This window comes from Marmota marmota, unplaced genomic scaffold, assembly GCF_001458135.2.
Source record: "Marmota marmota marmota unplaced genomic scaffold, marMar, whole genome shotgun sequence".
NCBI lineage: Eukaryota > Metazoa > Chordata > Mammalia > Rodentia > Sciuridae > Marmota > Marmota marmota.
Window position 1 is genome coordinate 4,482,627 of NW_025999977.1, and position 13,627 is coordinate 4,496,253.

A 13,627-nucleotide genomic window follows, 5' to 3' on the forward strand; every position below is an offset into this window, starting at 1 on the left:
AATTATAATAAAAAATAATTGATTTGAGAGCTATAGGAGATGACATAAACAAAATAATTGTCACAGAACCTGGTGCAGAAATAAATGTATCTGCTTCTCTTTAATGGTAATTATTGTCATGATGTTGGTACTGATGCCAGCCAAGAATCCAGGGTGAATTTAGCATGCTGGGCCTAGGCAGGACTGAGAGGACTTCAATAAAGGAGAAAACAGAGGTAGAAATAAGTCAAAGTGTCAACTTCAACTAGTTAACAGGTGTGCTTCAGGGCAAACTGGCCCCAGTTTCTCTTCAGCATCTCCCTTTCCCCTTTTAAGGCCCTATTTTAGCTCCTAGCCCCATCTCAGGTGGCAAAAGACCAACATTGTAGCATTCCCTGCTGACCTCCTTAATCTCAGTTTATCCCTCCAACTGCAACATGCCTTATCCAGCCAGACTCTCATTCTTTCATTATCTAGCTCTCTGCTGGGAATCGGATAATGAATAAACACAATATTCATGATCAATGGTGGCTTTGTGGTTATTTCCTAGTAACATAACATCCAAGTAAGGATTTCTTGATCTGATATGGGCTGTTTGAAAGGGGTGATGTTTTAATCAGAGCTATTCTCAAGACTCCTTAAAATCAAGTCCTCAAGTTCTTACTTTTTTGTCTGTATAGAAAGTCAATCTTGAAAGCAAGTTGAGAGTGTTCTCATATGTCAAATCTCAAAATCCTTGGATTTGTTCCTAAGTTACTGTCATATTGAGATTCTTTTATAACATCTTTGAGGTCAGTTTCAATCATCTGCAAAATAGGTAGGTAAATAAATCCATTCTTCATCCCTTAAGCATGTTGTTATAATTTGGATCATTTTTTGAGGGGAGTACCGGGGATTGAACTCAGGGGCACTCGGCCACTGAGCCATGTCCCAAGACCTATTTTTCAGGGTCTCACTGAGTTGCTTAGTGCCTCCCTTTTGCTGAGGCTGGCTTTGAACTTGCGACCCTCCTGCCTCAGCCTTCCAAGCCACTGAGATTACTGGTGTGCACCACCGTGCGCGTCATGAAATGTTCAATACAGTACACTGGATGTACGTGTTCCTTCAAGCATATATCCTTCATTATAATTTGCAACCTGCTTCTTTTCATGAAGCCTTCCAACAAAACCAAAATTCTGGGGATGTAGATCCGTAGTTAAACACTTGTGTAGCATGTGCAAGGCCCTGAGTTAGATCCTCAGCATCCTACAAAAAAGTTGGGAAAACCCAATACTCTCCTAACTGCTCTCTTCTAATAGCAGGGTGGGTCCCATTAACAATTCCTTTAGTCCTGAAATAGGATTAGAGCAAAATCTTTTTTTAAAAAAAGATTTTTTAGTTGTAAATGGACACAATACTTTTATTTTTTAAATTTATTTTTATGTGGTGCTGAGGATTAAACCCGGTGCCTCACACATGCCAGGCAAGCACTCTATCACTGAGCCACAACCCCAGCCCTAGAGCAAAATCTTGAGTTTATAAAGTTACTGTTCTCCATACAACATGCAGAGTCACTGCCTTAATTTTTTTCTAGAAACCTTTAACATTTTTTTTCATTGTTGGGAATTGAACCCAGGAGTGTTTAACCACCAAGCCACATCCCCAGCCCTTTTAAAAATGTTTTTATTAGAGACAGTGTCTTGCTAAGTTGCTTAGGGCCTTGCTAAGTTGCTGAGGCTGGATATGAACTTGAAATCCTGCTGCCTCAGCCTCTGGAGCCTCTGGAATTACAGGCATACACCACTGCAACCAGCTGGTAATGTATTATTTTTTGGTCAATCTAAACTTCATTTTGTGACAATATATTATCCCCTGCCTCAAATTAACAGAAAGTTGCATTTCTTTAGAGTTAATCAGCTTAGATATTGATTAGTTGTGGACAAAACACTAGTTTAGGAGCCAGGAGATACTGGCTCTGTCACTATGTAATTTTGAAGGCACATATGGATATCTTATATTCAGCAAGGAGGGTTGATTTGGTCTTAGAGTCCCTTTCTAACAGTAAATGCTGTGTGTATTATACCTATCAATTGGTAAGATGTCATGCAAGGTGAGGAGAAGCTGGGAATGGTGGTATTGGCTATAATCCAGCAACTCAGGAGTCTGAGGCAGGAATATTGCAAGTTCAATGCCAGCTTCAATAACTTAGACTCTTTATTAAATAAAATAAAGTAAAAAGGGCTGTGGATGTAGCTCAGAGGTAGTGTGCCCTTGGGTTCAATCTCTAGTACCAGAGCTAGGGGATGAGGAGCAAAGTTAATAACATGAAGTGAATGTACTTTCAGACCTATGGTTTCTAGAAAACCTTATGACACTGGGATGTGAGATCCAAGATATCTCTCTCTCTCTCTCTCTCTCTCTCTCTCTCTCTTTGTCCTATTATCTGGCCTATAAGGAGCCTTTTTAGACATTTTTTCCCCTAATCACTCCTCTTCCACCAAATTTTCACACCACAGATGTATATCTGTGTTTGGTACATGAAAATAATAAACTTTTTCACACACACACCCTCCCAAGAACCAGTTTTCCTCCTTCTTGGTGGGAATATTATTACCCATTGAAAATGTGTAACTTAGGAGACTGAACTTTCATAGTGCCTAAAATTGCTGCTCAAATAAAAACTAGGTGTAAGAAAGGTCCGAGTTTATTTGCTTGACAACCATTTTCATCTTGAGTGTGCAAGAGACAGAGGTTGGAGGTGACAGAGCAGTTGAGAATGAGAAAAAAAAAATAGGACAGGAGATCTGGAAGCAGGAAGGGATTGGAGAGGGTGCTGTTTCTTCAAGGGAGTGGGTAAAAGAGGTGGTGCTCCACACTTTGTTGCAGCCTCAGGGTGGGACGGGTACTCTCCCTCAGGTCAGCCTATTCCACACCATCCCCCACTCCACCAGGCTGAAGGTGGGATCTCCAGACACCAGGGACAAGGGAGATACCTTCAGAACCTCCATAAATTCAAGGAAGAGAAGGCCAAACCCATTGACCAAAGGGACACTGTTGGCTCTTCTCAGGGCATTGCCAGTTGTAGTAGTGAAATTTGGGGGCAACTCCAAGTCTATTTCCATTTTCTCCTGTGCCATGTCCCTGTCAAGGATGAAATCGTTGCTTAGTTTGAAGTTCTCAAGGCTTTCTGGCTCTGGTTCACAGAAGGACAAACCATCGCCTTCCACAGTTGGTTGAGTTCCGCCCCTTCCCGCATGTGCTGTGTGTCTGACCAGATAACATGGGCTTACCTCCAGTTTGAATCTTTAATGTTTCCTGAAAAGTTCATGTGCGAAGCAAAGCAAGAACGTTCAGAGATGATCAGATTATGAGAGCTATAGCTTCATAAGTGGATCAGTCCATTTGACGGCTTAATAATTTGAATGGACTCTGGCTGGTAACTATAGGCAGGTGAGTCATGGCTGGAGGAAGTGGATCACTGGGAGCATGGTCTGGATTATAATTTCCCTCTGTTTCCCAGCTGCTATGAATTGAGCAGCTTTCTTCCACCAGGCCCTTCCACCATGATGTTCTGCCTCACTGCAGGCCCAGAGTGATGGAGTCAGCCAACCATGCACTGAACCTCTGAAACTGAGAGCCCCAAATAAACTTTTCCTCCTCTAAGTCATTCTTATCAGGTATTTTGATCGCAGCAATGGAAAGCTGATGGTCACCTGTGTTATCCTAAATGAATGAGCAAGAGATAAACCAGTATGTAGGGAAGACCAGAGAATGGAGTTGCATTGATTGTACACAAGAGAGGGGAGTCACGATTCAGAACAAACTTATCAGTTTTAGAACCATGTGAACAATTCTGGTTGCATATTGAAATCAACTGGGAATTCTAAAAACTATATTTTGAAACCCCATCCCCAAAGATTTTGATTCAATTGATATCTGAGTAAAGTTTAATCTCTAAAAGCATCCAGCAATTGATGTTTGGTGGATTTCACACCATGATTGCAGTTTTGGAGAAAAAAGAACCTTGGAGAGAAGCCAAGAATCCCAAGAATCTCTGAATGGTGGGTTAGAGGAGCCCTCAAAAATCACCTTAAATCCTCTTCCTTGTGCAGTGGGAGCACCAGTCATTTCAGTTTATGTCTCTGGGCCTCAGTTTTCCTGTCCATTAAGGGAACACATTGGATTAGACTCAAGAGTATCTTCCTGTTCTGTTATCCCATGATTTCGAGACAGTTTTCCAGCATCCAAGAAAATATAAGTTAGAAGATACACATCCTCATTAGCATTCTCTTCTCATTCCTTTGTCTGAAGTTGCCCTGGGAAGTCTTCTGAGCCTCCCTCCAGCCCCAGCCCTCTCTGCTACTGGACAAATTACAGCCTGAGCTGGTGGCAGCTGGAGCTCCGTCTTTGGGGCCTCCCTCCTCCTCCCAGCCTTCTCAACAGGATGCTAAGGATTTCATGTGATTTTTTTGTAAGGCATCCCATTTTAATTGCAGGAGCAGCCTCCAAGAGCTCTTTGTGCTGCCCGGCAAGCACATGACCTGATCACTGCTGGTATCTGCACAGGAAGTGGTGGAATGTGGAAGTTTACCCGATGTTAGTGAACGCGCATCTTCCCGTTCCCAGCCGGTGGAGCCCAGCCAGCGGTTGCTGTGGCACCATGCTTCTTTGTCCTCCCCCCTCAGCAGCTCTCGGTTGCCTCTGAGTCTCTTCTGCTTCTTACTTTTCTGAGCAGAGCTTGAGGAAGTTGGTCCAAACCAAAAACCAAGAATTTTTATTGCTTCCATCCTATGCAGCAGGCTCTGAACTAGAAATACAGCACTTGGTCTCAGACTCCAACCAAAATCTATTGGGAGGGGATCATCCCTGACACTCCTGAGTACAAACTGTCCCATCTGATACATAAACTTACTGGAAAATCACCAAATGTGCCTTAAATGTAAGAGAAATGTGCCCTCATATGTGGCATGCTCAAGGCTGGGAAGGAAAAAGACTAGTAGGGAAGATGGCAGGGGGATTACAGTGCACAGTGCAGACCTTCCAAGTTCTCAGCATGTGAGCTGGCAGGAGAAGGGGTAAGGTGAAGGTAGGGGGTGTGACTGGAAAAGGGGGCAGATTTAGTACAGCCCTGTTCATGGAATGGCTTTGAAAATAAAGGTGGGAACTCCTGGGTCCAACAGAACACCTGGCATGGGTCTGTCTCCAGAATTGCCCTCTAGAAACTGGCCCATGGGTCCAGGTGAGGTCTGAAGCTACCCTGTCATGCATCACATGCTTTTCCTTTTGAGGACAGTTGCATCAGACCTCAGATCTTGCCTGTCCCTCCCTTGGACTCATGAGGGCCTGGAGTCCAAGAAGAACTGTTTCTTGTGTTCTCCTTGAATGGAGAGTAATGTGGGCGGGGCAACTGAAGCAAGCCAGATTCTTCTCTTCACTGTCTGGTGCTTGGAAGCTAGATCCAGCTCTGCTGACTCATAAGATGGGTGATAGGAACAGGATAAGAAGCATCACCAGGCCAGGAGCGGGTTGGGATTCAAACGTGACCCTTCTACTTAGCCTGAGCTCTGGCTGCCAGACCCAGCAAGGTCTTAGGACATGGATCTCAAAACAGGCTTCAGGGCCTCCTCTTTGTACCTTCAAGCAGATATTCCCTGTGGAATTGTGTCACAGGCTACCTTCATAGCCAACTCTGGGCACCCAAAGAGCTGGTGCATGGCATCTGTGGGGGAACATAGGGACATAAGCTAGGAGAACTAACCACAGGCACTCCTCAACTCAAAGGTTCCACTTCATTTCCTCCCAATCTTTGGCAAGGAGGCCTGTAAGAAGATGCTCTGTGCTGTCCCCAACCCCTCCTTCAGGGCGGTCCTCAGGGAGATCGGAGTGACAGAGCAGGGCCTGAGTAGCAGGAATAAGCAATACTGGCCCTCCTGTCCTTACCTCCCACTCTGTAGGTCATAAATACAAAGGCAGGGGGATTAACTGGAGTAAGGAAAACAAAGGGAAAGAACACCGGAGGAGGCACATGAGCCAGGAAGGCTGAATCCTCACTGTGGTGACCGGATTGGAAACCACTCATTAAGCCATGTGGCTTCTAAAGTTCAAGTAAATTTTAGAAGCAATGGAATAAAAGACGTAAAATTGGGACAGATCAGAAAGGAAAACGGGGCCAGTGGTCTCAAACAGCTGAAAACATACTGGGGAAATCTATGAAGCTGTGCATTTAATTTCATCATTATTCAATTTCTGCCCTGTGTTTTATAAGACACACGATGTAGCAATACAGTAGTATTTAGTCAACCCTCGATGTCTCTGAGAAATCAATTCCAGGACTTCCTGCAGATAACAAAATCCACAGATACTCAAGTCCCTTATGTCAAATTTCATGATATTTGCACACAACCTATGCACATCTTCCTGATATTTTAAACCATCTCCAGGTCACTCATAATATCTAAGACAATGTAAACCCTTTGCAAACAGTGGATATGCTGAGCAGATTAGTGAATAATGACAAGGAAAAGAAAAAGTCTGTACATGTTCAGTACAAGTGTAATTTTTCTCCCAAATATTTTTCATCTGAAGTTGGTTGAATCCATGGATGTAGAACCCACAGATACAGAGGGTTGACTCTAATTTATAAATAAAATAAATATGCCTATTTGGAGGGATGTGGGCTTGAACATTTTCTATTGATGTGGCATATGATCAAAAATACTTGGAGTCCACCTAACTAAAATGCTGTCAAAGACCATAAAAGGCTCAACTGGACTACCTGAGTCCTGACATAGATGAGGAATAGTCAGCTCTTTGCTGGGAAAGCCCCTCGGTCAGTAAACTCTCTTGCATTTGGACAAAATAGGGGGGGAAATTAATATATATGTAATCATGACTATTACTGTGTAAACCCACAATACACACAACTGGGGCCACTGAAAGGCAGGAAGAGACTGTAACACAGCTCATATCCTGTTCACCAAGCTGTGTCCCCTGAGAAGGGTGCATCTGCTTCAAGGAGCAAGGGTCTTTCACTAGATCTCATAAAGATTTTATATGGATTGGCAACCATCTTGTTCTTTCATTTTTCTTTATTTGGATATAATTTTCTCATAATTTTGCTTTTATAAATACAATTCATTGTTTTGTGTTTTGTTTTTTTTTTTGTCTTTGTCTATGGTGAAGTTTGAGAATTCCTGGAGAATTTCATCTCGTGGTAGCATGACAGAATGGCGATGTGACCTTAGCCAAAACAGTCTTCTGGGGTGAACACTTGAGCACTGAATTGCATTGTCTGCCAGAGATGCCCTAAGGCCATCTGACTCAGCGAATCATTCCACATAGGAAACAAAGAACTCAGGCCTCAGCCTAGCTTCAGGGGCGGGACCAGATGTCTGCCTGTGTCCTCTGATGTTTGTCTCAAACTTCTTCACTGGACCTCACCATCCACCATAGAAGGTTCCACTTTGCTCTGCCTGCCACTGCAGTGGAATAAAATGGTCCCTTTGAGTACAGCAACAGGTGATCATAGGTGTCCCTGCTTCCCCTCATCTTCTTTCAAACTCCTTTGATTTACTGATGTTTCCCCCCAAACCATCTCTTCCCTCTTAGGGAGTAATTCTGCTCCTGCATTGTCAGGTAGCACCAAGAAAAGGAGCAGAGTTGATCTCCTCTGGGTCATCGCTGGTACTCCCGGGACCCTCAAGCATCAGCCTTGGGCTCCTTCACAGATTTCACAAATTCCTTGACTTCTTCTTCCAAGACCTTGTTCCTCCTCTCAACATCCTCCCGGGAGCGCTCCACATTGCGGAGAGTGATTTCCAGAGCCGCAAACTTCTTCTTTTCCTTCTCCAGTTCTTCATTGAGCCTCACCACTTTAGCCCAGACGTCATAATTTTCCTTCTCAAGGCTACAAGGAAAGAAGGAAAAGAATGAAGGAACCGGGTATTAATTCGAGACCCTTCACCCTTACTCAGAACCTCCTGCTCATTTTCCATTCCAAAACACAAGACCGGATTCAACAGGCGCCTCTTATTGATGTCCTTCCTCTCAGGTAAAGACCCCCCAGTAAATCTGAATTCATGTCTGAGCCCCACCTTTGTCATTTAACACCATCCTGTGACCTTTCTGGCATTACTGTTTTTTATGTCATCTTGTGTTTTGTATCTTCAACCAGATAATAAAATCTTTGAAAGAAGAGACTATCTCTAATGTATGTCTGTGACCACCTCTGCAGCACTTTGTACCTGTTCTGTTCAATAGAAAGTAAGGAAGCCTCATCCAAATTCCAGACTCTCAACACCTTTGTGCACATGATACCTCCTCATCCTGCTCCCATGCAAAATGTGGTTTGGAGCCTGCCTTTATTAAGGTCCTTCTGGGGGATCAAGACTTAGAAAGCAAAGGGAACTGCTCTTAGGAAGTCTGGTCTAGCAGCCCCCCACCCCCACTTCTGAATCTTGCTTCAGGTGAAAGATCTGCGGCTTTCCTGAATTCTCAGAATTTTCTTCCATCCCTTCTTCCCTCCCTCTTTCCCTCCCTCCCTCTTTCTTTCCCTCCCTCCCTTCCTTCCTTCCTTCCTTCCTCTTATTCTCTTTGGATTGGATATTCAACTCAGGGGCACTCTACCACTGAGCCACATCCCCAGCCCTATTTTGTATTTTATTTAGACACAGGGTCTCACTGAATTGCTTAGGGCCTCACTAAGTTGCTGAAGCTGGCTTTGAACTCACAAAGCCTCCTGCCTCAGCCTCCCAAACCTCTGGGAAGAATTTTCATTATTATTGGCCAAAATCATAATAGACTCCCAGGTGCCCCCTGCCAGGTTAGGCTGAATTAACCCTTAGGAATAAGTGTACACTTTGAATTTTTAAGTTAAAGGAAGAGATTTTAGTCCTATGGGGTGAAATTCAGATCGGATTGTGTGACTGGAAATTTGACTCAGCTTCATTCTGTGGGGTGCTCCCTCCCTACTCTCTGAACAGCCTGCCCAAGTTTATGTGGAGACTTGAGCTGCTATCAGAGCCCATGTCTCAGATTCTATCTTCTAGGGCCTGCCTTGGCTTATTCTGCATGTAACAGCCCCACTTCAGAGCCTTGCCTATCCCTGTCAATCTCTTCTTAGAGCAAACCTTGTCCTATTCCTTTTGACTCTCTCATTACAAATCTAATTTTCTTCTCCATGTTCTATGATGCCTTCTGGATTGGAGAAAATCCCAAGCAAGATACTGTGTTAGATCTTGACTCCTGAATCCAGTGGAGAGGTGGAGGCTGGATGGGCTCAGGGGCCTGGCTGACCTGGGTTTAAATCCTAGCCCCAGCAGTGATTAGTCATGTAACCTTTAGGAACCTTCTATACTTCCTGAGTCCCCCTTTCTTCTGGGAAATGGGGGTTCAGGATTGCTGTGGGGGTTCCATGACAAGATGTTTCTGAAACACAAAACTTAGAGTACGCTAACTGCCAGGCTGTCAATCCTCCTCCCTCTGCTGTGGACAGGGGATCCCCTGACAGGTCGATTCACAGGACTCTGTTCTATTCAGGAGCAACCACCTTTGTGGCAGCTGCTTCTCTTTCTACTTTGTCAATGACACTTGTCTTAGAGTGTGATGTGAGCTTTCTCTAGGGCTGGTATGTTCACTGCCAAGATGTCACAGAAAGCATGTAATTCCACAGATGATTGATTATAGGTTCTTAGACAAAGGAGCTGCATTTTGCTTTTGATGGAGCTCTCTGCAGGGAACAATGGATGGGGGCTCACAGCAGTCTTCCTTTCAGGTACCTGAGTCTAAATGGATGAAGTATTCATAAATACAAATCCCCATTAATTCACATTTCAAGATCTTATGACTAGTGCTCATGCAGGCAAACTTAGATTGAGGTTTTCCTCTTGCAAAAAAACAATTTGCTGGCCAATCATTAGTAAAAAAAAAAATTATCTACCCAAAGGAATAAATTGTGGGCAAACATTTTTGGAATTTGTACGAGATTGTAGCACCAGCTGCCCTAACTGGCCTCCCACTTCCGTTTGCCCCTTGCAGTCTGTGCTCAACAGAAAGCCAATGATCAGACAAAGCATTAAGTGAAGTAGAAACTGTCCAGAAGCTTCCATCTTAATCAGCCTTCCTGATGGCTGACAACACCCTACCGTGCCCTGAACACCCTACTTCTCTTCCTGGATCTCCTACTCATCATTCTCCTCCTACTCCAGGCTCTTTGTATGCAGAATATGCCAGACCTACCTGCTTCTAGGCCTCTGCACCTTTGCTTCTCTTTCCCCATCTATGGGCCTGACTGTGTCCTCATCTCCTTTAGGCCTTTACTTACACACCTTCTTAGAGAGGCCTTCCCTAACCACCCCATTTAACACTAGCACTTCTAACTGACTTCCTGAACTCTCCAAGGCCGACAGCATTTTCTACCATCTGGCATGACAGATATTTTATATATATATATATTTAGAGAGAGAGAACATCTTTATTTTATTTTTATGTGGTGCTGAGGACCCAACCCAGCACCCCGCACATGCCAGGCAAGCGCACTACCGCTTGAGCCACATCCCCAGCCCCATTATTATATATTTTTATTGTTTGCTTGTCCTCACTAGAAGAGAGCTGTCTATAAGCACAGGCACTTTTATCTGTGTTGTTCAGTGCTATTCTCCAACATCTAGATCAGTGCCTGGTCCACAGGAGGTGCTCATGAAATATTTGGAGACTCCACAAATGATATGATATGAAATATTTTTTTAAAGTTCTTCTTAACTCATTAAGGACTGTTTACCTTAAGGGACCACTATCTGGAAAATGTTGGTAAAGCTATTTAGGCTTAGCTATTTAGGTTTTTATTAATCTAATCTAAAGTTTAGGGTTTTCATTCATTGAGGAATCTCATTTCTCCCTTAACCCTTTGACTTATTAGGCTTGACTGATCTTAGATTACTGTCTTCCCTAAAAGTTTCATAATGTGAATTTTTTGGCCAATAAGAACAACATCTATTGCTTCCATAGATGGAAACCAAGTACCGCCTGGTGCTCCTCTTACCATAACTTACTTTTTAATCTGTTCCTCATACATTTGCTTCTGTGTTTCTATTTCCTTTTGTAGTTCCTGGACCACCCTCTGCAAAGAATCAATTTCCTCTTCTCCAGAGTTCTTTCTTGCAGGCCCAGTGTCAGAGTCTGTGCTGGCAAGAGGATCTCTCTTGGAGTCACAGGCAGGGGCAGAGAGTGCACTGGGTTTATTCCCAGGGGACCCGGGCTGGGCAGGGACATTATCATAGGTGGAAGTCCTCTGGGAGTCCGAGAGGTGGCGCAAGTCTTGAGACAAGGTTCTCCTGTGCCCTTCCCCTGTCTTAGCGTCTGATGAAGGTGACCAGAACTCATTTTTAAAGATCTCCACTTTGCTACTGTTGGCACCTTGAAAAGCTGATGTCAGGAAACATTTCCGGTTAGGGAGCGTTTGAGTCCTTTTTCGGGATTGCAGCTTCCAATCTCCTGGCTTTTCCTTGGGGGCTTTGCTGTTGTCCTGATGCTGGTCACTTGGCTGTAGTCCAGTAGGGCTTGTGGCATCAGAGTCACTTGCCTAGAAAAAAATGGTCATAGGTGTTACATGGGATTTTCCCATCTATGTGTTCTGCCCCTAAGATAAGGACTAGAGTCTTGCAGAAATGGGTCACATCTGTGACACTTTTAATTAGGAGACCATCTCTTAATTTGTCACTTTTCTTGATTATCTGCATGGTAATTTTCCAAAAAGATACTGTACATAAGGAACTTGTCCATGCTCTAGAGATGAAGCACTGATTAAAATCATTTGCTTGACTGTGGTAAATGAATTATTTTATGAGCGAATGATGGGAATCCTTCCTATGGTTCAAAATCCAGAGACCATAAAGAAAAGTTCAATAAATTCAATTGACATGCATTTCCATAACCTCCAAAAGTAAAAATAGCAAAACTAGAACAAACAAATTATCACATGCTAAACAAAAGCAAAATGACAAATTGGCAAAAATACTGGCAATGCATCTCCTAGGCAACTCTCCCCAATATATAAAGGGGTAACTCCCATTGGCTACTCTTCCTATCACATAAAGCTTACACAAATTGGGAACAAAAAGATCAACAATCAGCATAAATATGGGCACAAGACAAGATTAGACAAGTCATAGAGGAAAAAATGCAACCAGACCTTTCACATAAGAAACAATGTTCAACCCTCTCTCATAGTAGGAGAAACTCAAATTAAAATTATGAAAATACCAGTTCTCACCTATCAGATGGGCAAACCCCTAAATCTGATGGAGCACTCTGTGGTGAAACTGTAGAGAAATAGGTTCTTTCATGCATGGCTTGTAGAAATATAAAATGACACAAACTCTAATCATTTTTATCAAAATTATAGTTTTTGATCCACTTACCCTCTGAACCAGCAACCCCACTTCTGGGAATTTATCTCACAAATATATATAGCTGACTACAAAAGGAAGTGTGGTCAAAGTTATTCCTTGTGGCCTTGTCTGTGGTGCAAAGGGCTGAAAATAAGCTGAGCATCTACACAGACTGGTTATGTAGAGTATGGCACATGTACAGAATAGAATACAATATACCTGCTAAAAATATGAGGTCATGTGAGGTAGCTGTTTATGTGTCAACATGAAAAAGTCTCTAGGGTATACCACAATGTTAAAAAATGCAAGAGACAGAGTAATGTGTACATGTAGAAAGAGTGCAGGTAGACAGAAAGAGAGAAATCATGCTACATTTTGTGTAAAAAGAGAGATAACAATTTACATTCAAGTCTTTATATTTGTACAAAAAATGAAGGCATGAATAAAAATCTAATAAAAGTAGGAAAGAAGGTGTGTGAGAATAGGAGAGGGAACACGACTTTTCAATGCACATCATTTTCCTCACTTTTTGAACCATGTGTATATATTGTATATTTTAAATTTAAATGAGAGAGAGAGAGAGAGAGAGACAGAGACAGAGAGACAGAGACAGACAGAATTGAGCACAGAACATAAAATGTGAAAATCAGGGTTCAATCTCCCTCTATCATACTCCCTGGTGTCAGAAACACCTGGGTCCTGAAGTGGGAACTAGACCCGAGTCCTGGTCTATAACATTCTAGTGCTGTCATGCTGGACCAACTGGTCGACCTCTCTGGCCTAAGCTCCTCAATCAAAAAATGTAAATGGCAGGGTAGGGGTTGTGGCTCAGCAGTGGAGCGCTTGCCTAGCACAAGTGAGGCACTGGGTTCAATCCTTGGCACCACATAAAAATAAAATGAACGAAATAAAGGTATTGTGTCCATCTACAACTAAAAAAAAATTTTTTTTTATGATCATGGTAAATTTTGTCTTACAATCATGGTGAGAACTCCAGAGGTGATCTAATTAAGTTTCCCAGCATAATAGCTGGCCATAGCAAACAGCAAATAGTGGAAACCTGACAAATAAGTATAGCAATGGCTATTCTCAAAGACTGCTAGGATAACTTTTTCACAGAAAATATGAACATTTTTAAAGTGCAATTTAATTCTTGAGTGTTAGTAGGATGCCTATGTCCAGACATTTAAGAAAAGCCACAGCTACAATCACTATCACTTTTGTTTTCTCATCTTCAGGACTAATAGTAATATATATATATATATATATATATATATATATAT

The 13,627-nt window shown here is 42.8% G+C and overlaps 1 protein-coding gene across 4 annotated transcripts in view; it reads right to left on the bottom strand.

Moving 5' to 3' along the window:
- Positions 1 to 7,095: 7,095 nt before the first annotated feature.
- Positions 7,096 to 13,627, bottom strand: part of Arhgap25 (Rho GTPase activating protein 25) — an 80,560-nt gene continuing 74,028 nt past the window's right edge. For all 4 annotated transcript variants that reach the window (XM_048804191.1, XM_015479576.2, XM_048804190.1 and 1 more), the window contains 2 exons: positions 11,007 to 11,536; positions 7,096 to 7,864 (listed from right to left, as the gene is read on the bottom strand). In XM_048804191.1, coding sequence (XP_048660148.1) covers positions 7,657 to 7,864; positions 11,007 to 11,536 — 738 coding nt within the window. In that variant the 3' untranslated portion in view covers positions 7,096 to 7,656. The remainder of the gene's footprint in view (positions 7,865 to 11,006; positions 11,537 to 13,627) is intronic.